This window comes from Pelecanus crispus, chromosome 5, assembly GCF_030463565.1.
Source record: "Pelecanus crispus isolate bPelCri1 chromosome 5, bPelCri1.pri, whole genome shotgun sequence".
NCBI classification, from domain to species: Eukaryota; Metazoa; Chordata; class Aves; order Pelecaniformes; family Pelecanidae; genus Pelecanus; species Pelecanus crispus.
In genome coordinates, this window is record NC_134647.1 from 53,268,969 (window position 1) to 53,293,419 (window position 24,451).

The 24,451-nt window shown below is 46.8% G+C and overlaps 1 protein-coding gene across 1 annotated transcript; it reads left to right on the plus strand.

Moving 5' to 3' along the window:
* Positions 1–4,469: 4,469 nt before the first annotated feature.
* Positions 4,470–16,895, plus strand: LOC104038055 (torsin-1A-interacting protein 1). The gene is made up of 7 exons (XM_075710801.1): positions 4,470–4,648; positions 4,697–4,866; positions 5,202–5,270; positions 9,099–9,218; positions 10,536–10,592; positions 13,171–13,230; positions 14,305–16,895. The coding sequence occupies exons 1-7, from the start codon at positions 4,470–4,472 to the stop codon at positions 15,102–15,104; spliced, it is 1,455 nt and encodes a 484-aa protein (XP_075566916.1). The 3' UTR covers positions 15,105–16,895.
* Positions 16,896–24,451: the final 7,556 nt, after the last annotated feature.

Here is a 24,451-nt window from a genome sequence, read left to right on the forward strand (position 1 = left end):
CAGGCTGCCCCTCGTGCTTTCGGGCGCCTGGTATCTCACAGCCAGGTCGACACAGAGCAATGAGCCTGCTCTGCCTTACCTTCCCACCTCCGGCACCATCCGGAGATGGTGGTGCTGGAAGGTGAAGCTGCTGGCAGAACCACCAGCCAGCCCCTGTGCAGCAGCGTTACCCCCACCCGACTTCGCGCCCATCGGAGGGGGCTGAGCAGTGCCCTGGCCGGGTGTTGTGAACCTGAAGTCACAGCCTGACTCCCCTACAACCCCCAGCGACACTTCCCCCTCTGCTAAAGCACTTTGGGACGGGAGGGCCACAGCTGGGTTCGCTGGTGTAGCCTGAGAAAGTTGATGGAAAGTTGAGCGCAACGCAAGCCCGGGGAAAACTAGGCGGCATGGAAAACTCCCTGCTGGAGAGCAGCTGGTGCGGATTTCCGTACAAAACCCTCAAGCTCAGCCTTCACAGCAGTTCTTCTAGCGCAGGGGGACACCTTCCCCCACCCGCACTGTCTCTACAGCTGAGTTTTCTTGCTAAATCTAAGATTTGGAGGGGGGGGGGGTGTATTCGCTGCTCTCTGCCGCCCGGCTCTCGTCCCTCCCCTCCCGGTTCTGTTCCCGCTGGTGACGCTCTGGCAGAAGAAGGAAGTCAGAGGAACAAAGTGGCTTGCGGAGTCGGATGCTTACCCAGGCTTGGAGTTTTGGAGCCGGCTGGGGCGGTGAAGCGAACCAGAGGCGCGAAAAGAGGGTGCCAGCGCTGGCCCCTCCGCTTGCCCTTCCCAGAGGCCCCCCTGGCTCTGCTGGGGGCAGGACAGCCCGGGCACCCTTAATCCTCCACCGTCAACGTGACGGTGAACCCTGCCCTGCCAAGGGCGCCCGGCGGGCTGCTGGGAGGCGTAGTTTTCCTTCCCTCCTCCTCGCCACAGGCGGACGGCTTTTCCCCAGGGAACAGCACTCGTTCTCAGGAGCGTTCAAGGAACCGGTAACTTCTTTTCTGGCTGTATTTCTGCAACTCTGTGGTCCTGCGGAGTTTTCTTCAAGCAGGCGGGATGACTGGTGGCTTCCTGCGTTAAGTAACGGCGCTGCAGATTTAAACAACTAAATGACGGTGAGGAGGGAACGGATTTTGAGAGTTGATTTACGAAGACAAAAAAGTACCACAACAAAAAAAAAAACCTGAACACGTAGCCAGCAAACCCCAGACTCTTGAAATAGCCTGTTGTGCAAGTGCAGGGAGGCTGGGATGCTGCAGGCTGTGAAATGGAGTGTCTTTGGCATCAGCCTGGAGGGCAAGGGATGGGGAGCCCCCCCCCCAGTGCTCCCCTTCCAGCATGGTCCAGAGACTGCAGCTGGCAGAAGGTCAGAGAGTGTGTGTAGCTGCTCCTGGCCTCGTTTGGGCAATTGTTTTCCAAAAAATAATGCTATGCCTTGCTGTGCCCACACAGGGGACAGGTGTGGTCCAATCCCCTTCCCTATTGCCCCTTGCCCAGGACACATGCCCCAGGGAAAGGCATCAGCGCAAGGAGCAGCAGCGCAGAGACTGCAAACCCGCCCCCCCCGCCCCCAGGTCAGCTTGCAGCCCTCTCACTAACATCGCCAGAGGAGCCCAGCAGCAAACAGCTGAGTCGAAGCACGGGGAAAGGAAACTGAAACAGTGCCTGTAGGGAATAGAGACTAAACGGCTAGGACTCCTCAATTTGGAGAGCAGAAGCCTGAAGGGGGGCATTTGACCAATGTGGAGCTGTTGTTCACCAAATCTCTAAATACTAGGACTTGAGACACTGGTAAAACAGGTAGGAGGTTGGGTCCAGGTGGGCAGAAAAAAGCAATTCTTTATGCTGTGTGCAGGAAACTTCTGTTTGTGCCCCCCAGGGCAGGGCTGGCCAGAGGGTGCCCTGCTTCCTCTGTCTCTCCCCAGGCCTCCACGAGCTGCCCCCTGCCCTATGGCCAACTTTGCGTCCATCCCTCGACCGTATTGTAACCGCTCAGTTACGACACACGTGCGTATCACGCTACACAAGGGGTGAGCATGTGCACGAGTATCGATATCGACGCTGGTCGTATCAGGAAGGTGAGAAGGCACGAGGTGTGCGTGGGCACAGCGCATGCAGCGATAGCAGGGTTGCATCTTCTCTCTAGCAGTGCAGAAGGGCAGCGCTTCCTCCGTGACCGGCAGAGCCACCCTGGTGCTGGTGGCCCAGAGGGGACAGAGTCCACCTCCCTCCCTGGCAGATTCAGCACATTCTTTTATCTTGGCCAGCCTCTCACTGTGTGCAGGAGAAGCTGTAAAATTGGGGAGAATGGCAAAGCAGGAAGGAAAAAGTCTGAGTGGCTGATCTACGGAGGCCAAGTTCTCCCTGAGGGCCCTGCTCTTGGTTGACGTCCATCTCGCATCCCAGCCAAAGGCCCATTTGATTTGATCTGCTTCTAGCCATAAGTAAGGAACAGCCAAGGTGGCCAAAGCCGACAGGCGCTGCAGGTGTCAAGGGCTTCATGAAAATCCAAGTGTTTTACATCCCTCTGCCCCTACAACCGGCCAGTCCCTTCATCACGGGAGGCAATCGGGAGCGGGCAGAGGGACCGCCCTGTCCACAGAAGCACAAGCGTCATGAGACGGGTGGCAGAACTCCAGCTTGGCAAGTGAAAGAGGTGCGTGCATGACAAAATCGGGGGGTAGCTTCAGCCTGCGCAGGTTGAGAACCTGGTTACCGAAAAGCAGTTTGGCAGGAGAATTAACTGGTCAGTCTAGGACGTGAAGTCATCCACCATCACAAAACTGTTTCAAAAAAGCATGTTGACATTGTGTAATGTTGCTATTCTTCCCTCAGCATTCACAAAGTCATGGGATATGAGCTGGGATGTAGAATGGTAATGTAAGAAATCTGGTCTTTTTTTTTTTTTTAACTCAAGTTTGAGGGAGGATTTTATTTAAATAGGAATAACAGCACTTTCAGTCTGCAGAAGAATCAACAGTGACTAGGTGAAATACAAAGGACATGCTTTGTAAATATTTACATAACGTAATCATTTAGTAACTTCCTTTGGAAACTTGCGAATCAAGTGATGCTACTTGTAGCTGTAGTTCCATCTGGTCAGAAATCATGTGACAGTCACTGGCAGGTCTTTTTCTGTTTGACTTGAACTGCATGGATAGTTCAGCTGTACTTTGAAACCTCCTGATGTGGTATTTGTTACATCCTCTTTTATTTCTGCTTTAGAAAACATTGCTCAATGTCTGTGTTCTGCTTTCACATCTTAAAAGAATGGCAGTATTTACTTTATTGCTGGTACAGGAGGTACACATAATTTATCTCACAAATATTCACTCATTTCTGGATGAAACTGGAACATTTACGGTGTGCTAGTATAGCATTAAAATTGTCTTTATTTTGAAATATACGTACAGACAAGACAGTTGCAGAAGCAAAGACTGAATGGCACTTCCCTCACCCAGCCTTCCTGTTTGAGTGCACAGAACAGAGTGTACTCTGTTTACAACTCCACTCTGTTTACAGCTCTGCAAAACAATGTCACAAAGGTGAGTGTATGTGGTTTGGGAGCATCATAGGTTAAGGTTTACTACAGATGTCAGTATCATCTTCCTCAATCCTGTCTTTTTCAGTATGTAGCAATCCTTTAGCATTTGTAAAAGGGCCTCTATTTGCTTAGCAACTTGTTTCCAAACTGGTCCTGAACTGTTCGCTGCTCTGGTAAGCAGCGCTTACAGAACATGTCTGCCTGCTGTGGAAACACAGGAAAACCAGGCGCACACAGGTGTGCAATAGCTTCAAACACAGCCCTCGTCCACGCTGTGTTACAGTAAGCACCAACCGTACTGCGTGGGCGCTTTTTCCTGGGAGCGCCCCGCACGCCTTCCGACCGCTGCGGGAGCGAACGGGGCGCCGACGGCCCGCACAGCGGCCCCGCCACGCTGCCCCTCCGGCGGCCCCCGCTGGAGGCAGCGCCCGGGACCTTCCGGAGGGTGACCCGAGGCTGGGGGGGGGGACCCCGCCGGCGCCCTCCGCGCCGCGGCCCCTCAGGTGGGGGAGAGAGAAACCGCCTGGCGCGGCCGACGCGTCTCGCCCTGCCCGGGGCGGCCGGACCGCTGCGTGAGCGCGGCAGCGGGCCGAGGCCCGCCCGGAGGAGCTCGCCGGGCCCGGCCTGCCCTCAGGGGCCGCCCCCGCGGGGCCCCGCCGGGCTGGGGGAGGCCGCGGCTGACGGGGTGGCTGGGCGCGCCGGGCGCTCCCTCATTTTTTTCACTGGAGGGCAGCCTCGGCGCAGCCGGGCCGCGGGACGGCCGCTCCCCGCCGCCCGGCCCTCCCTCGGCCTCCTCCTCCCGCCGGGAGGCGGCGGCGGCGGCAGGCGCAGGCCCCGGCCCCGCTCCCTCAGCGGGGCGGCGGGCGCGCGCGGGGGGGGTTACGGGGCGGGGGGGGTGGGGGGGGGAACTGGTGGTCGCGCGGGGCCGCGGCGCGCGGGCCATGGCGGGCCTGCCGCTGTACCACGTGACGCCGCGGCGCCCCCTCCGCGCGCAGGCGGCGGCGGGTGGCGACGCGACGGAAGCGCCGGGCGCTGAGACCGCCCCGCGGCGGGGCCGGCGGGAAGTGAGGTTCGCGGAGCCGCCCCCGCCGCGGGAAGGCGGCAGCTTCAGTCCCGCGCGGCGCGGAGAGGCGGCGGCGGGCGGCCGGGGCAGGGGGCGGCGGCGCAGGGCGGCGGCAGTAGCGGACAGGATGGTGGGGCGCAGCAGCGACGGGCAGGCTCCGCCGGACGCCACTGAGCTGAAGCGCAGGCGGAAGAGCCCCCGGTTGGCGGCGGCGTGGGCGGAGGAGGCCGAGGTGGAGGCCGCGGCCGAACCCGGCCCCGAAGGGGCGCTGGAGGGTGAGCGGCGCGGGCGGGCGCGCGTAGCGCCTGGCGGTGGATCCCGCGGTTGAGGGCGCGGTGGGGCGGCGCGAAGCGGGGCGGGCGGGCGGGCTCGCCCTCTCCTTCCCCGTGGCTGCCCTGCTTGCGGGGCAGGGGCAGCCGGGGGGGGGGGTGCTGAGGCGGGGCTGGGAGCGGGGGGTGCCCTCCCGGTCAGCCCCGCTGGAAACACTGGAGTGTCCTGGTGAGTCTGAAAGGGCTGTTTGGTGCTCCTGGAAGGCTGTCAGGCTGGAGCCCGGTGGGCTTGAAGTGAGCTACCTGCCCTTGCCGCAGCCTTCACCTGTTTCTCGTTTCAGGAGATGAGTGTGATTTTGGGAGTCCAGACACCTTGACTCGACCCCCTATAAAAGCATGTAGATCGCCAGGTAGGTTTTAACTTGGAGAGGTTACTGTGCGCGCCGCTTGCAAAGGTGCTGAAAGGCACAACGCTGGAGGAACTGGAGTTTATTGGGTTTTAGCTCCATTGCAGGTTTTACCATGGTTCTGGCATACAGGTGAGGAAATCCCGCTGCCGTTTTTATTCCATGCATAAGAGACAGGGAGTGCTTCTCTGCCTTCCAAAAGGATCGGTGTACGTAGAGCATGCTGAAGCCCTTAGGTGGCTGTTTTACCTAGTGTATCACTTGGAATAGTATTTTGTCACAGCATTAAAATGGGTAATAACTGATTTTACTAACACTGCTTGGTTTTTAAAGGCTGAATTTAAATAAAGTATCTTGAACTGCAAAAATAGGTCGCTCTAAGACTGCTCTGTACAGTAAGCAGCATTGCTTAATGAGGAAGTGTGTAGTTGGAGCTTCCCTGTCCTTTCTCTGAAGCACCAAGCATACACTGGACACTGTTGTGTTAGCTTTGTGTGGCACCTTCTTCTTTCTTTAGTGGACGAAAATTGTATTCTTCTCAAAACTTAAGAGAGGGATAACTTTGTGTAATACAGCCACGTGGCTTTAGCCTGTCATTCCATCAGAAAACTGTAAGCAAATTGTATTTTCTTCCCCTTTGGACTGTTGGTCTATTTTGAGTTGGACTGCATACGTTATTAGTATGTGGCAATGCTTGCGTCAATGAGTTGGGCTAAGCCTGAGACTGTGCTCCATTCCCATCTGTATTCTTGCACCAGGGCTGTCGCCAAGCTCTTGTTACAGCTGCGGCACGTGGCCCTAATTATGTGGCATTGCCCTAGAAAAGGCTGCCAATGTTATGCTTCAGAAGCAGAATTTCCAGGAGGGGTGGAAAAGTCTTATCTTGAGGGAGGAAGAGAGAGGTTATGAGTATTTCTTTGGGAAAGTACAAAGGTTTATCTGTGAAAAAAACTGTGGGAAGCTGTTACTCCTGAATGATGGCTAACAGAGTACTAACATGCTTAGTGTTTCAAACATGGCTGGGCTGCTTTAGGAGGTACAGCTGAGGGGTTTTTTGTTAATGTAGATGTCTGTCAAAATGAGGTTGGAGGGAGAGGTGCCTTCCTCCCACTCTCCAAGCTCTTAACAGTGGTATTTGATTATAGTCACAACAGGCATAAGAGTATGGTGTTAAGAGACCCTAATGCTTTATATAGGAGCGAAAGAGTAATTTCCCTCCCCTCACAGCCCTCCCACCTGTAGTTATGCAGTATTGTGTTTTTTCTGCAGTTTAGGGCAGAGCAGGGGGAACGCAGGGTCTGTGAGGCAGCGGGACAGGCAGGGTGGATTTTTATGAGGATGTAATTGTCATGCTTTCCTGGGAGCAGAATGGAAGCAAAACCACAACTTGGGAAACTGGTTTCTGGCTTCTGCTTAGAGGTTTTAAATATAGGTTAGGAAACTTGCTTCTAGAACTAAAAAGCTTTAAGAGCCTACAAACACTCCCTCAAATCAGGCATCTTCTAGATGAACAACCTAAAGCAATCTCTGTTGAAGTTGTCTTAAAATATGCAATAGCGTGTACAACTGTAGGAGTTCAAGGCAGGCGCTAGGTGGTTTTGGCACTCGAGTTTGTGCTGTCTGTAGCTGCTGTGGAACATTGCGGCAAATGTGTCGCAGGCTTATCTCTGTGTTGAAAAAGATTGAACCTACAGGGGTAGATACGTGCCAGACTTAAAAGAACAAGTTCCACCATGTTAAAATAGTGGCTTTGTATTTTGGTTTATAAACCTGTAGTTTATGAACTCGCAGATTTCTAATCCCTTTGATTAAACCGGCATGTGAAATGGGAATAGTAAGAAAATCACTCTGTCTTGGCAGGTGACTATGCAGAAGGTAGCTGGCTAGCAGATTTAAGGTGGATTGGAAAATCCTCATTAGCTGCCTGGGAGGCAGGCATGATCCTTTGGGTAGGAGGCTTAAGGCCTTGTAAGGGAAGAACAGGCATGTCTGGACTGGAATTTATGTTCATATACATATTTAGGAAAGCTAAACTTCATAACGGGGGAGTTTACTTTTTTCTGTAGGCCGTACCATGTGTGCTGTCTGCTTGCATGTGCGTGCTTGTCTTTTCCTGTCTGTTGGCAATACCTGCTGTTACAGAAGGTGCTGATTCTCAAGCTGTCTTCTTGTGAGAAATGAAGTTGTATATGTTTACATCTTTCCTTTTTACAACAACTTTTAAGAATGCTTTGAGAGACAAAGAGTACTGATTGATGCAAAGAGGAGAGGAATTAAAAAGTATGGACTGCATGTGTAGCAGTCTGTCTCTTAAGATTCCTAGGTCTTCCTGGTCTTGTGATTACTAGCCACTGCTGCTAGTGAGATTTTCCTTGCAAAACCTCAGTACAGTGAAATATGGCTATGTTGTTTGGCATTCCTGAGGATCAAGTAATTTGGAGAGTATCTTCATTCCTAGCTTGGTGGGAAATCAATCATTTAACAGGTTTTTAAGATTGCTTTGAAAATACAGTATCCCACTCACTACGTGCAAATACTTTACTGTTGCGCCTGTGACTTAATTCTTAGTTTAAACCTTACAGTTTTCTCCCTTGTTTGTGTTTTGGGTTGGTTGGGGTTTGTTTTTTTTTTTTTTCCCCCATCCTTTGTATGCTTCACATAAACAGACATGCTAAAGCTACCAGAATGTATTAGAAAAAGGCTGTTTTCTTTTCTTGAAGTAAAATTAATAAACACTAGGTGGCAAGCTGCGTGTTGCTCTCATGTGTTTATAGCTTTTACCATACGCATTAAACCCTGGGAGAACCCAGTACTGTTAAAAGAATAAAAGGGCCTAGTGTGAATGTTACAGAGAAAAAGTTTTACCGATTGTATTCTTCCCTTTGCTGTTTCCTCTGCTTATGCCCTTCAGCTTGATTGTTGTGTCATGGTCTGTGTTCCACAGCTGTACTACAGCTTTCTTTCCATACCTGAACTTTCCCCCCCGCCCCCTTGGATCTCGGCAACCATGTGGTTGCACTTTATCCTTTCAAACCCCTTCTCCTGGTGTTCTGCTTTTGACTGGCTTTCCAGCTGACCTTTGCTCTGTGACTCCTGTCATCTTACAGGGCTTTATTCTTTCTAGTTAGTAACGTTAACTAAGTTGGCTTTCAGCATCTGAATGGCTGTGTAATTTGGCAAACAACCTAGAGGTGTTGGTTTAGATTCTTCCTGGCTGCCTGAGGGGATTAGGTTAGGAGCATAGGTGCCCCAGATTGCCTTCATGGTTAATGACAGAGAGAGAGGGAGAAAGAGACCCAACTAAAGGATGGCTTGCACTCACGTAAAAAGGGGACTTATGTTCTATATTTGCCTCTCTTTTCCCCTCTGCCTAATGCTGTGGAAGACAGGACAATTATTGTAAGTTGTGTGCCCAAAGCTGTGGGAAAAACTCCCTTTACTCCCATGCTTGTGTATTTACTAGTTTACACTGAATCCCTTTAGTGTAAGGCATTTTTGGCTCTTAGCATTTGGTGTCTTGATGTCTGGTTTTTATTTTTTTCCCCTCATGTGTTTTTAAGCCAAAGACTCCTAAAAAAAAAAAAAAAGTGTGTGGTGGTGTAGACAGCTATATTTGTAGTGAACTCAAATTTTTCAAGTCTTAGTTGCTTTTGATTACATTTTAATGAAGTAACTCTTCAGAGATCACAACTTGAAAAATCACTGATTTAGGTCATGTATGTTCTGAAACTCTTGTCTTGGTCCTTCAGTTTTGTGATGTTACGAGCACAAATGATACTGCACCTATACCAATCCTCTTTTTCTTTTTTTTTCTTTTTTGCCTTCTGACAGGCAGTTCTTCAGTTTACTTTCTAAAAGAAAATCCAATAAAGGAAAAAGAAAAGGCTTATGACAGTAACAAACCCAAGAAACCAGCAAGGTATCAACTGAACGTTTGTACACCGTTAAAAGGTAACAACACAAGTTTTATCAGTACCTTTTCCATGATGTAACAAATGATTGCTTAAATGTGCTAAAATTCTTTCAGTTCTATTACCAAAGGGGGAGTTGTTAAGTTGAAATCTGAATGGATGAAGACGTTTTTTTTAAAAAAAAAAAAAAAGTCAGGGTGTACTCCTGCCCATGAGTCAAATGAAAACTGATTGTAGTATGACAGTCATCTGCTTGGGTGTAAAACCATAAAGTTCAAGAAAGCGCGGTTTTGAACTTTGATAAATACATAGCCGTCTGGTTTTTGAAAAGCAAAACAAAAAGATGAGTAATATCATACCTGCTTCAAAAACTGTTATGAGAGTAGATCTTTAATCGCCTCGGGCAAAGCAAAGCAAAACTGTTCTTTTTCTAAGAAGATGAGTTACTTTTGACTTTAGCAGGCAGAAGCTAACTATAAGCGATTTCAAAGTGAGGGAGCAGTTTTTCTGCTCATTGTTCAAGAGATTTTCCTCGATGTGTGTTACAGAAGCAGTAGGGAAATACAATGGGGAAGAAAATACGGGATACTTTTTAGCCCAGCAGAAGGTAGTTATGTTACTACAGGTGGTTTGAATACATCTGAATAGATACACTGTGTAAGGGAGGTTTTTAGGAGAGCTGGTAACTGGTCAGAGAGTGAGGTAGTGGCTTGCATTCATTCAGTCAGTAACGGTCCTAATCACACAGCGTGTGCTGAAAGCAATTGTGAGCACAGACTGACAAAACACAGACGTGAACCAGGTAGCTGAGATGTGCACAAGAACACATCTGTGTCAGCCCGCTGTTTCCCAGGAGCGCATGCAGGCGTTTTTCTGAGGCAGCTAAGAACTTGCCCGTGTCTGCAGGAGTCTGAAAGCAGTGTTGTTAAGGTGATAGCTTTACACTGTTTATTTTTGGTTTTCCCTCCTGCTGAATAGTTTTGGTTTCAGAAGTGACAAATCTGGTACTCTGCATTAGCAATCAATTAACACTGCTAATTTCACATCTTTTGCATTTTATCATTATCACATCATTACTTTTTAAAAGAAAAAATAGGAAGGATAATTTTGTGTCATATTGGGAAAAGCAGGGTGAAGGGCCAAATTAACCCTTTTCTATTAGATTTCTTTTTCCATCTACAGAGGGGTCCAAGAGACTGTCGTATGGTGCAGGCTTGGTTTGGCAGCACAGCATGTACTCCTTCCCTAATAACCTTTGGAGATTTCATAGGAAGAGCTAAAAGCATGTGTGGCTTGTCTGTCTTACTCTGACCTCTGATGTGATAACCAAGTTCTTACATTTGTGCTTTGGTTTCAGAAAGAAAGGCTGACTTGCTTGAGAAAAATCAAGAGCACCACTCAACTGTATCGCAGAGTAAGTCAAAAAATAGATACCTAGTCTTTCCCTGTAATTAAGTGAAAAGTACAGAATTCTTTTCCTTTCCTCTGCTTATGGTTTTTCTTGTGCCCTGGAACACTCTGTCTGGGAAGGTGGAAAGGGACCCAGGAGGCAGATCCAAATGGAAGCTGGAGAAGGCAGCATATTCCAGAGCCCTTCTATGAGGTTATTCAACTTGCTGACCACAGAAAGTGATCTCCTCCCCGCCCCCGCCCCCCGCCCTTTTTTTTTTTGGCTGTGTTAGGAAATGGAGTTGACTCATGGGACAATCAGTAAGTGCAGAGCATGTACTAGTGGCTTTGTGGGGGTGACCTGAGAAAGGGAACAAAACCTTCACTTTTTGGTAGCACTGAATGTTAGATTAGTTTGTACACATCACCTTCCCTTCTAGCCTTTCCTGGAGTAATGGTGGCCTGCCATGATTGAATAAGTTGTCTTACGCTCCTGGAAAGGGTGCAGCATTTTTCTTTGCTGGCAAACTCCAGTCTGTTCATCTAAGGACCAGTTCCTTGTCTTTCAGATTTTTGTCTTTGGTTGTTTTTGTGGATTTGTTGGTTTGGGTTCTCCTTCCTCTTGGAAGAGTACTTGAAAGAAGAGGGGGGGAAAAAATGTTCTGAATTCTTAGTAGCCACCTGTTCTTAATGTTTGGCGCTTGTTTCTATCCTGAACAGGTATAGATAAACAAAGTCTTGTAAATCGGAATTCAATCTGGAGAACCTGGGGGGGTTGTTTGGGAGATTTTTTTATAATCACAGTGCCTTCTGGAAGAGAAGCTCGTCTTGTGGTAGCTGCACATCTGTGAAACACCTTTGAAAAATGAATTGATGCAGGGAGTTCTTGCTAGTCTGGTACTTTTTCTTTCCTGTGCCAGAGGTAATAGGTGCTGCAGGAGTGACCAGTTGTGTGTTGGGTGAAGAACTTTGGAAAATCACTTGAAACTCTGAAAGCTCCAAGGTGTCTGCAGAAGTTACGCCTTTTGAGTTAGGCAAGACAAATAATTTGCTTGGCCTTCATGCAAATTGTGTTGTAAATAAGGCAAGATTCTTAGGTAGGATAGGATCTCTTTTTAGACTGTTTATTGAAATATTTTTTCCTTTAGGGTATGAATCACAGCTGTCTCCTAAATATGAAACCTAGTCTCTGCAAACAGGGCTACACTGTAAAATATTACAGAATTGAGGTGATTTTGATCTGTTAACTATTAGAAGACTTATATAAGCTTAGCCAGTTACAAGCTCCGTGTCTGGGCCCTATCGGGCCGGGGGGTTGAAATTACAGAATAGAGTAGCTCATTAAGCCAGTTAAGCTCTGGCTTAAACCAGAGCTGCTTTTATCACCTTCTGCAATTACATTCATACAGAAACAAGGTTATAGAGTTTATTTTAGTGTTCTTGAAATAACTGCTGCAGGGTGAGTTTGTTCAATTTATTCTCAATAGTGCCATTGACAGTATCCTGATTTGGTTATTAAAGAGCCTTCAGCTTTGAACCAGTTGCTATAGTTCACAAGGAGCCAGAAATTTTCCTGTCTTTTTAATTAACTGACTAAATGCAGAAAACATGCTGACCAACAATTGCACTGTATATATTCATACTGGTCTCTTGGGGAAGTTGTTCATAACACTCTTTTATGGATAGTGTCTCTTGTACTTTGCTGTCTGAGCCCATTTAAATAAGTAGACCAAAAGTATATTTTGAAGTTGAAAGTTTGCATTTTGCTTTAAAAGCACAATTCATCCCAAGAAACAGACTGCTGATGAAGCAGGCCTCTGGCCCAAGCTAGATGCAGAGGGAATATGAGACTATGCCTTTAACATATTGCTTTGCTTTTGCTACTTATAGCTTGCATTATGTTGTTTTTCTAATATGTGTGCTCTGATTGAGCTCCCATTTTTCTGTCCCTCAAATTCCTGAGCAGAATCAGGAAACTTAATCGGGACATTGGATCCTTGTGCAGAAAATAAGAGGTTGTTAAATCTCTGTCATTTTGCTATCTTGTACTTGAAATGCCTCTGGTTTTGTTAGCATGACTTTTCAAGAGTTAAAAATCTTTGGGGGCGGTTTGTGATAGGTTGGGGACTTGTGCTTTTATGCAAGATTGTTAAGATGACTTAAGAACTGACATTTGGCAAAGAGCGTAGATGGAGAGTTGGTCTGCCAGTTGAATGGGACTTCTCAGGCTAGTAATAGCAGTGGATGCATCATTTTCCTTGTTCAAGACTAGCCTTGCTTGAGCACAGGAGGACGAATGATGCAGGAAAGAACATAAAGCCCTATACTTGATACAGCCCTACCCGGGATGAGGTCACAGCCTTGCCTTTGCTCCTGCTTAGCAGGACTGCATTTGCTTCAACAAGGTGTTATGCAAAGGTGCTTTGTTAACCTTCCTGTAAGCTTTCTAGAAGTTGGTATGTAAAAGCATAATTAAGAACAGCTTTTCAATGAAAATACTGCAGTTTGGTGATTTCAACTCCCTTCCAAATTCCCTGCTGGAAGACTGATTATAATTGTTGTCTTAGTATTTTTCTCACGTTCATTTCTTAATCTCTTACTAGGCACAAGTAAATTTCAAGATCAGTCCGGTATAGGGAAGCAGTCACAGCCTTTGGCCAAAAGTAAGACTTCTGCTTTCACTTCCATTTCATGTGTGTGTTACATTTAACCATTTTCATGCCTGTCCAAGTATTAGATTTTCTGGTAGCTGGTGTTAAACTGAGGGTCCTTGCCAGAACAGATTAATTCCTTGCTAGGGCACATGTTTTCAGCATGAAGGAATGAAGGGTCTTGTATATTAGGTAACATTTCCACCTGAATTTAAGGTCTTCCATCTGTAGTGTTTACAAGATTTGCTGCAAGATTAAAACTGAGGCAGACCTAGTGGTGTTCTTATTTAACAGCTGTTGTGTTGCTGTACTGATTAAAGTTAGGATATGAAAAGGTAGCATAAGGTATACAGTTTGTTCTTGTTTCCAGGGAGGGTGGTATATTTTGTCACTAATTTTACTGGGAACAGAATCGAGCCTTATGCTTGTAGTAGGTCAAACGTGTTAATTTAACTGATCAAATGCAAAACCAAATCAAAATATCTGATATTCTGTGTGCTCCCTGTGCACTGTTTGCTGTGTGTACTCTGTGAAGGTGACTGATCCAAAGACCACAAATGTTTTCTGATAGTGTTGATCACCAGTGTTTGAGATGCAAATAGTGCTGCAGAAACTATTTGTATTCTTATGGGGATAGGGAGGAGAAATAACAACATAGAAACCATTCTGGTGATGCTAGGTTTTGTATAGGGCTTTTTTTGCAGAGACTAAATGTAGGAAGAAGATTGACCTCTTTCAAAACTGTTTTAAGCTCCTAGTTTGGATTTGATTAGAGTGGAGTATTGATAAGCTTTCAGAAGAGCTCCTTTTTCAGAAGAATGTCCAATTTCTTAGTCAATCTGGAAATGTGTAAAAATGTCCTTTTTTTTAATGCTGTCACTTCACTAAGTTGCTAAAGAATTTCAAAGTTGGTGGGGTTTTTTTAACCAGAACATCTTCTTTACGCTCTTCAACTACTGTACTGGTAGCTTGAGAGTGGGATGAGTTCATTGAATTCTACTGTTTCCTCTTATTTTCCTCTCACGTGTTGACTTCCGATTCCTTTTAAAACATTGTTTTCTTCCTGTTTGCTCCTCCTTTCTCTAGATGATGGTGAATCGCAGAGTGCATTTCACAAGACATGGACTTTGTTACTGGTTCTGTTAATTTGTGTCCCATTGCTTTATGTCCTGTGGAATGGAATACCAAGTCGTCTGGATGCAACTTTGTCAAGTCATACTCAAATTCTGCAAGCATTTCGGGCCCAGATGAAGAAACTGAAAAATACTTACCAGAGTCAGGACCCCAATCTGTGGAGAAGAACCCGTGTGTTCCTTGAGAAACACCTTAATACTTCCCATCTGCATTTGGAGCCAGCCATCTTACTGTTCACAGCTGGCCAAGAAGCTGAGAAAGCGCTGAGGTGCCTAAGTAATGAGATTGCCAATGCTCTTGCCTTCTCTCAGAATGCTACTACAATCAAGATTAATGGGGCAGACAAAGCCGTATTGGATAGTGACATTGTCAAGCTGGAGGTAGATGATGAGCTCAGCTCTGGGTTCAGAGAAGGCAAGAAGGTAGCAGTGGTACATCGATTTGAGTCACTGCCTGCAGGCTCCACCTTAATCTTTTACAAGTACTGCGACCATGAAAATGCAGCATTTAGGGATGTGGCTCTTCTGCTGACAGTTCTCCTGGATGAGCAGTCGCTGAAAAAGAGCCTCACCTTGCAAGAAGTTGAGGAGAGAGTCCGGGATTTCCTCTGGGCAAAGTTTACCAGCTCAGATGTTCCTAGTTCTTACAATAGCATGGACACAGATAAGCTGAGTGGACTGTGGAGCCGTATATCTCATCTTGTGTTGCCTGTTTGGCCTGAAAAGGGCCTCCCTGTGGAGGGGTGCACATAAAAGTTACTGGAGAGGACTCAGGAAAGGAGGAAGACAGAAAATGTATGTTGCAGTGGCTGAACAGGGAAGAACTTACTGCAGCTGCTGAGCTCAGGCAGCATACAGTCCTTTCTGTGTAGGCAAATTCCACCAACTGGCGGGGTTGTTTCTGCTAAAGTAACTGGGACTTCTCTAAATCAGCTACAGAACGTAAGCAAGGAACTTGCTGGTTGTTGGTAAGTTGTGTTCAGTGACTTATTCAGGCTTGGTGTCCTGGAACTGGAAGAAAGTGTCCACTAGTGCAGAACCACTCATCTGCTTCTGAAGCTCTCCTGGTGCCCTATCGGCTTTGCTACGAGGATCCTTTTCTGGTAGTGCATAAAGCTGGTATTGCGTTTGACAAGGTAATAGAATGCAAAAACATCACCTTCATCTGCCAGAATTGCTTGCTTTTCTTCTAACACAAGAAAAGACATAAACTGAAAATAATGATAAAGTGACATTACTATAAGCACAAGCTTTTTCTTGATCCATCTGATCACAACATAGATGTCAGCTGTCTCTGGCAACTTCTAGAAATGGCAAAATTGCTTGAAAGATTTGTGACTTGCAGAGAACCTTTCAGCAAGCATTTCTTCCTTAAATTAGCCTGCCCTGAACAGTTCTGGAGAGTGAGAAAAGCTGAGGTACAAAGGGTTGCTTAATGTTAGTAGTACTGACGTCAGTTAAATAATCCCTCAGCACCTCTTTGCCTTGCTGATTCCAGGAATTCTCTGCTCTTTGTCAAAGTTCTGCAAGTCTTAAAATTTGGGGGGAAACGATAAAATGTCAGCTCTGTGTGTGTACTAAAGACCTGTTGCATCTCCTTCCCAAACAAAAGTTTAGGAAGACATAGGTCATTTCTCATTAAAATGAGATGATTATTTTTGCATCAAGAGAATTTATTTATTTGTGGTACTTGGTATCCTAGAAAGATAACCTTTCTTCATGTGTCTGCATATAACCTGCTGGTTGCTGTATAAGCTTCTAGTGAAGACCAGATTTGCAATGCATGTTTTTAAAATACATTTTTTTAGCGTGCCTCATGCTGAGAATCCCTCACACCAGACTAAAAACATGTACTTGTTTCTATTGTAAGTATTTTGTGTAAAAAGAAAAGAAAAAAAAAAAGAGAATTGCAGCACTCCCATGTCATTGCTGTTAGTGTATGCTCTTGAACTGTTCTGTGTGCATTTGGTTTTATTGAGTATGAAGAAACGTGTGAAGACTGCTCGCAAATTAATAGGACGTTTTCTTGTAACAGCTGAGAGATCAGTGGCTCTTGGATGCATCCTTTATTCACAAACCCCTTGAGCTGTCTGTTGCAAAAAGTCCTTCTTAACCAGGAAAAGCTCTTGAGGTGCTGGAGCTTCTGGCTTCTTTGGGCAAGCAAAGGTGTGGGATGTTACATGGAATGGACCAAAATCACCTTAAGCATATAAAAGAACACAGTTTGAGAGAGACAGAGCTGTGGACACTTAAACCAGAGGTGGATTTGTTCTAACCAGTGAGAGCCAGCAATGGATAGTGATTTTTATTTTAACGGGAAGAAATATGAACAGTAAAAAGACATGGAAGTGCTGCTGTTCTGGGTGTTTAAGAATAGCTCAGGAAGGAAAAGATGGCATTTACGTTTTGGACATTTCACTGGACAAGTGTTTTTTAAAAAAACAACTGTGACTTCTTTCTGAGTGTGTCCTGATAGCATATCTGTTTGTATATTATGTAAAGTATTTTAGTAATCATTAAAAATAAATTTACTTGTTTCTTTTATCAGGTGTTTTAAGATTTGCCCATTGAATTTTAAGTGGTCAGACTTTTTTTTTAAATGTTTAAGATTTTTCCTTTTACCTTTGACCAAATACAGACGCCTAAAATACCACCTTTTGCAAAATTTAGAACTTTTAAGACTGGGACACAGATGCATGTATTTGATAATATCAGGGCTTTTCTCTAATGGGGCACAATTCAGGAAATTGTAATAGCTCTGAATTGTCTTTTACTTGGTGTTCTTGTACTATTCCTCAGTTCTGATTTCAGCTGGAACTAATGATAAGATATGGTTCACTTGTTTCATTAGTCTGATACAAGAGTCAGCAGCTGACAAAAGGGATGACTTCATTCTTGTTCCACTCCTAGCTGCATGTTCCTGTATCTCTGTTGTTGCAAACTAGTGCACTGTGAACAGAGTGGAGGGACAGTCTTACTAAAAACTAGCTTAGGGAAAAAAAAAGGATATACTTAACAGAATTGGCAACCACAAAGAAGTCTTAAGTTATGACATGAAAGCAGGACATTCTATGCTCTTATGCTAATAAAACATGTAATCCAGGTTATTTTGTGTTTCTAAAACTATGGGGTATTAAGACCTATGTTCCCCTGTTTCAAAACAAAATAGGAAGGTGCCTGGAAACTAAAAACTTAATGTTGTGCCAGACAAAGGAGAATCACTTTTTTTGTTGACTGTAGGGAAAGTGAGGTGTATTTCCAAATATATGGTGTGCTGCTTAGTCTGGAAAAATAAATCAAAAGCAAGATGCTGCATACAGTAGCCCCTTCTGGAAGAAGGGGAAGGCTTGGGATTAGAAGACTGTTCCTGCTGTTGAAGAAGTAGGTCCTTTTTGTAGCTGTTTGTGGCTTTGTCCTTAAAAGGCTCTCATTAAATATCCACAGGTACTTAATGCAGATTTCATTAAGTAACTCCTCCTCAGCCAGAGGTGAAGAGTAATGTCTGTCTGTGTTGCTCACAGGCAGCTGATTACTATCCTCCTTCTATAATTATTTCATTGCCTGCAGTAAACATAGCTATTTGATGTTTTCCAAACTGTAAAATACTTTGGCCTCTTCCAGAGAAATCTCACTTCTGACATTGAACTGTCCCTAACTGTCAGCAGCTCAGCAAATCAAGTAGTCTGTGACAGCAAAAATATGCTTATATAGAGCAAAGACACCAGGTCTGGCCTTGGGACTGAGAAGGGGATGTTTCTTGTTCTGTGAGCTTACAGCGTACAAACTTTGGGCACTATCTCTGGGGAACAGAACCAGCTGCACACCAGTTTGCAGACAAAATTTCCAGCACTCTGCAAATTGGACTGGAAAACGCAGTCAAACCCCTCCTTGGGTTGCGAGCAGACGCCTGCAGCTGGCAAGAGCCCTCTTGCAGGTGCCCAGCCCAAGGTGGAAGGTGGAGTGTGGTCCCTCTTCTGCTACTCCTGCTGTCGCCTTCGAGCACCTGGAGGATGGCAATACCCAGATTGCCTTCAGCAGTGGATGTTGTAAAAGGGACCTAGAACAATGTGCAGCCATGTCTGTTGTTACCTTGTCTCTCTCACCCTGTGCTCTGAGTCACGTTGCGCTGAGCAGTGGAGTTTTGAGCATGCTAAACAGGTTTGTTACAAGGACTAATTTTTCCCCCCATTTTTTCACACCAAAGAAAGCATTTGTTCATTTTTCACAAATTGAAGAGTCATGGTTTTCATAGACTTTTTTTTGGAAAAATGTTTTGAACTAATAATTGATTCAGCTCAAACTGGGTGCAAAAGGCAAGGTGAGCTCCATGTTAAGGTAGGCATAAAAGTATTTGCTGTACAGAATACAGCTGTATGCACCATCTGCAGTGCAATTGCCAGCATACTGTCTTTAGGAAAAAATCTGGTTTTCGAGGTTTGTAATGGTACATGAACAACTTGCCAGATTCTGTGCTAAGATCCTGTAGCACAGCTGGATAGTTATGAGAACAAATCTGAAGTGATCCCTTCTATTTTATAGGCCCAAATCACACAGAGAACAATTTTTCATGCATGGTTTCTGCTGTAACACAGACTGCAAAACTGTAGGAGTATGGAGAAGGTGGTGGTGGGGTGTTCCTGCAGTCCTCACAGCTGTCCTGTGTCCTGTATTATTGTCAGCTCCTGACAGTTGGATTTATAATTGAATGCCTGGACAACCTCATTCCATGGCCAACAGGTGGAAGCACCCTTCCCCAAATTCCTCTGTCGCTCTGCGTCAGTCAAGGCAAGGGGGGAGGGAGTCTGGGGGGCTCCAGCCTTTTGGCTGCAATAGCCAGCTGCCCCTTTCTAATTTTAGAAGGGGTGTGCAAGAGTAGTATGGAGTGGAAAACTTTCCAAACCTCCCTCTTAAAGCTGCAATAACCAACTTAGCGTAAGATGAGATTGTGGCTCTTTACTTTTAACTTACTATCTGTCTCCATCCACCACTTTCAGTGCTTGGGCAGACAGTGCTTGCTTCGGCTGTCTCCGTTGCTTCGCAGTTTAGCAAGCAGTTCATCAAACTGGAGTGTGTTCAGTTCTTCCTTTTCTCTCGGCTGTGGCTGTTTGCAGGTAAACAGTTCCGTTATTTCTAATTTTAGAGAATTTCAGAAGATTATTGCATTTTCTGTAAGAATGTCTTTCTCTTCTCTTTTTGTGTGATGTTTGCCTGTCTCAGAGCTTTATGCCCATTGGTAGGGAATCTTTGAAAAAGTAATCTAACGTTTTACAATTAAGTTCCACTGACAGATACAGAGAATAAACAGAAGCCATATAGAAGTAAAAGCAGTAGACAAACATTGCCTTTTAATTTTGACTGACTGAAAACAAATGATTTTCATGTTTGAGAAAATCCTGATGTGATGCCTTGTTTGCCTGAAGATGAAAAGGAGGAGCATGAAACTAGATTAACTGCTTCCAAGCAGAAAAGAGAAACTATGTTTAAAAGCATAATTAAAGAGGTAGTGCATTACAAAAGTGCTGAATAATTTAAATAGGCTGCCAATCCAGCAATATTAGGCAGTAAATTTAAGCAAACAACTAGGTGATGACAGGGAATGTAATAATTTAATTTGCCCTAGTCTGCTATCAGGGCTCCCATACGCTGTAGTAATATTGTTTTCATTGACTGAAATTGTCATTATTATTTTTACTTATTATTATTAGTCTTCCCCTGCATTTGGGAGGAGCAGGTTTGCTCTTTGAGGACTCAGAAGGGAATGAGGCAATACTTACCACTTTTTCCCCATTGGAGCTGTGCTTGTCTTTTGGTGTTTCCCTCATCTGGCAAAACAAAATAATTTTCAAAGGTTTAGCCACTGACATCTCAAGCTTACCTCTTGTTTCAAAGGAGGCATGCTTACGCTGGAAAATATACTCTATAATTAGTTCGTGTATGTAAAAGAGGCAAATTAAGGTTAAATGGGTATCCTGTAATTGTGACATGATTAAGTTCTGCATTGCCTAAACTTCACAGCTGTAATGGTGTCTTGGTGTTTAGGGTATTTATGTGTGGTGTTCCCATATTGGAATAATTTATATGCAAAATGTTGACCATTCAGAAGAGCAGGGGATACATAAAAATAGTTTAATCCTTTTTAGTTAAGGGGCAGGGGAGAAAGCTCCAGTAGTTTTAGTGATCCTTTAGTGGCTGGGGTAGATAACTCTCCGCCCCCGTGCTCCCCCAAGAAATTTGGCATCTGTAGTCAAACAATCATACTAATGACTGAAAACCAGACTCTGGTGTTGTAGACAAGCTGTGAAAGAGACATTCCCAAAATAACTGTAGGAAGAATTTCTTTTTTCCTATGCTAATAACTTTCCTTCTTCAGTGGAAATAATTTTGTATAGCTGGATTAACATTTTAGACCTATTTTTGAAATGTGGGTGGTTTTAATGCATCTTTGGGGTGGAATCTATGCAATAGAAGATAGTATACTAACAAACTCAGGTTTATAATAACTGTTAAAAGTGAAATTAAGTTGGGGGTACTCAGCTCTGTGAAGTTTTGCAAATTCTGTTTATTTAAACTTAAAACTGGCAACTGGGAGACTGTAATCAGAGCTGCTTTCATTTAAAAAAAAAAAATTAAAAAGATGACTTAGCTATGAATACAAATGACTAAAAAATGGTGCCCTAGTTTCGACTGGAGCTGCTTCAGGAATGCCAGCATCAGCATTGGCACTGCTCTGCAGCCGTGGTTTAATAAGCATTGCGAAGTCCTGTTCTTGCATCAAAACAGAGCGCTCTGCCACAGCTCTCTATTTTTACAGGATTTGCATGTGGACAGAACCGGCACGTCAAGCCTGCACAACGGCGGCGGGGGGGGGGGGAGGACGGGGGACCCAAAGCTTTGAGGAAAATACTGGAGAAGGACATTTTTCTGAGGTTGGGGGAGGGTCTGGCGCCCAGAGAAGTGTGAGGACTCGAGCCCCTCGGGCCTGTGGGGCGACAGGAGGCCCGGCGGCAAGCCCAGCCGCCCCCGCCCCGAGGCCGGGAGCCGCCGGCGGCCGCCTCGCCCGGGGCCAGGCGCGTCGCTGCGTGGGCTTCCCGGGCACCATGAAAGGTGCGCTCGGCCGGCGCCGCCCTCGGCCCTTCCCGCCGCCCGGGGTGCACCTGCAGCGCGGCGCCGGGGCCGCGGAGCACCGGGCTCCGCTCCTCACCTCAGCCCGGCCTGGAGCCCGGCCTCGGCAAGGTAGGCGGGCTGCGGGGCGGCCGCGCCGCTGCTGGCGGAGGCGCCCCGGGGGCGCACGGTGCTGGGCCGCGGCCCGCTGAGGCGGTGGGGCAGGGCGGGGAGGCCGCGCCGCACCCAACATGGCCGCGGCCGGGGACGAGCCGCGGGCGGTGGGGAGGGGGAGCGGCCGGGCGCCGCCATGTTGGGAAGGTCCGCGGCGCGCCGGTTCTCGCGAGACTTGGCCGGTCGCTCCCGCCCTGCCCCGCGCCGCCGCTCTCGCCGCCGCCGCCGCTCCGTGTCAGTCGTTGGCCGGTAATGGCGGCGGGCTGGCGCCGCTGAGGGGGCTGCGCGCCGGCGGGCAGCGGAGCCGAGCTCGGGGCGCCGCCAGCTCCCACCGCCCTTCTCTCCGCTTCTGCGGGATGTGCCGAGACCTGCCCCCGGGGCGGCGGGCGTCGATCGCCGCCGCCGCGACCAGGTGAGGAGGCGCCGGGAGCGGCCCGTGCCGCCGCCCCAGGCCGCGCTCGGCCCGGCGCAGCTGGCGGCTGCCGTCCCGCTAAGGGGCCGGGGCGGGGCCGGCGGCGGGGGCCGGATTCGGCCGCTCGCGGGGGCTCGGCGGGCCCGGCCGGCGGCCCCGAGTGCCGGCGGCCGGGCGGTGCTGCCGGCTGTCACTTGGCCCGGCCTCCGCGGCCGCCGCCGGCGGGCTGCGACGTCCTCTGCTTTACCCGTCTTATCCGTTAAGTCTCTCTTTCTTTTTCTAGTTTTAGTTTGTTTTCTACTGCTTATTGTATCGGGGTAGCGGAGGAAGGGAGAGGGTAGGGGAGCTCTAGTTTCACTGTTGTCTTTTCGCCTTGTATGGGAAAACCGCCGAAACCGGGTTTTTCCGTGAAGCTGTGCTGGCTCCGGCTCGCTGTCCGCCTCCCGCGCTGCTTCCCGAGCCCGGGCCGTGCCGGGCAGAGCACGGCTGGCCCCCGCTGTACCCGGCCAGGCTTGTGACGGCGATTTTAAAGTTTAAATGTACGCTCTGCTTCTGCCTGTGCTGTGGGCTTCCTGCCCTTGGACTGGGGCTTGCCGGGCTGGGGGAAGAGGACGGGGATCGCTCGGTGTCTGCCTGCTGAAGCGCCTCTTACATCCCTGGGTAACATCTGCCCCAAGTGTTTTCTGACTTCATTGGTGCCATTCATGTGGCTGATGTTAGCATAAAGGTTTTTATACTAGTATGACTGCGGCTTTTTTTCTGTGGATGAAGTTTTCTGTGATATAATGCCTGCTGTTGATGTAGTTTTCCTGGGATAGTTTCTCTCTTTCTGTCTTTGGGTATAAGCTGTATCTCAGCAACCAAGCGTCTCCTGGCACATTGCGTACGGACGTGCATGTAGAGGTTTATGTGTCAAATAGCTTCATTGTGTAGATGAATGCTCCAGCGTCTTGCACTCGAAAACTTACAACTTGACTAGTCACTTCTGTGGTTTGGTCATCTTAAACTACTTCATAGGGCTACAGAGCGTACAGGCTTGAAAACTCGTTCAAGAGTGTACTGCGACCAAAAGCTTAGTACTTGTGGGACAAACGTGTGTGGAGCTATAGATGGTCGGGCACTCGTTTGTTGTGTTGCATGGGAGCTCAAAATACTCCTTCCGACTGTCTACATGGACAGACTAAGTTATATGAACTGCTGGTTCTTTCGTATGGTTCTGGTTGCTACAACAGTTTCATTAGGTAATGCTTTAGATAATTAAATGCAACTGAGGGTGTGGCCACACAAACATTGTAAACTGTTGAAGGCTTCAGTTTCTGTGAGTGACGCTAGCTTAAACAAAGGTATGCTGCATCCACTAAATAGAGCAACTTAACTTATGTAGTAATGACACATTTCTATGAGGGGCCAGGGTACTGTGGAAATTACATTGCTGATTGGTATAGATCTTCTGGTAGACTCCCTAGGCTAGGTGTGGTGGCGGAAGCTGAAAGAACATGATTTTAAAACTGTAAAACATTTTGTTTGCTTGGATTTGTTTTACTAAGGTTTGCTGCATAGCTTAAATTTGCCACTGTAACACAGGGAAAACTTCACAGGTGTAATAGTACCAATGTAGATGGCATCTTTCATGTCTTGAAATAACTTTATCAGCAATTTGTACCACCATAGTGCAAGCATCCCTTGAATGGATAAGAATCTAATCTTGGAATTGGCACTTCTACTGTACAGGTTTTGTTGACTCGGGTATAATGAACTCGCTGCATCTCCTTGCACCCCTCTGCCAAACATAACTGCTGGTTTCTGCTAGGAAAGTTATGTTGTATCAAACACATCTTTGGATAAAGTCATTAATGTGATTAGTCTCATAGACTTTAGTGTGCCCAGATGAGGCTGTAGTCCTCTTAACATCTTTAAAGTTAGACATGTGTTTGCAATCAGGAGTGTTAGTGCACGTAGTGCTAGATCTATTTTATATTGCCATATCTATGGCAGTTAGGTGAAGCTGCACAACGTAAGGTGAGTGAGCATGATGTTCTGTTGCTGCTTCTCTTCCCCCACTTTGACCAATTCTGGCATTGACCATGTGGCAGTCTGATTCAGTTTGATAAACTGCTAGAAAACTAACCCAACAAAAAAAGTAAAAGTGAATGTTTTTCTGCTGGGTTAGTGAGTTGAACTGGCTTGTGACACAGTTGGATGAGCACTGCATCTATCACAGAGGAGTGGCAAGATTGCTAGGGAAGGTAGGGAGGAATATATGCATTCCTTCATCACTGTTGAGCTGCTAAACCTGCTCAGCTCTGCCTTAGAAATTTATATCAGGAGTGTGACTTTTTTATCAGTGCAGCAGCACTGTTTGAACTGTGCTACTGATGTACTTAAACTAACATAATTCATGCCAGTCAAACCA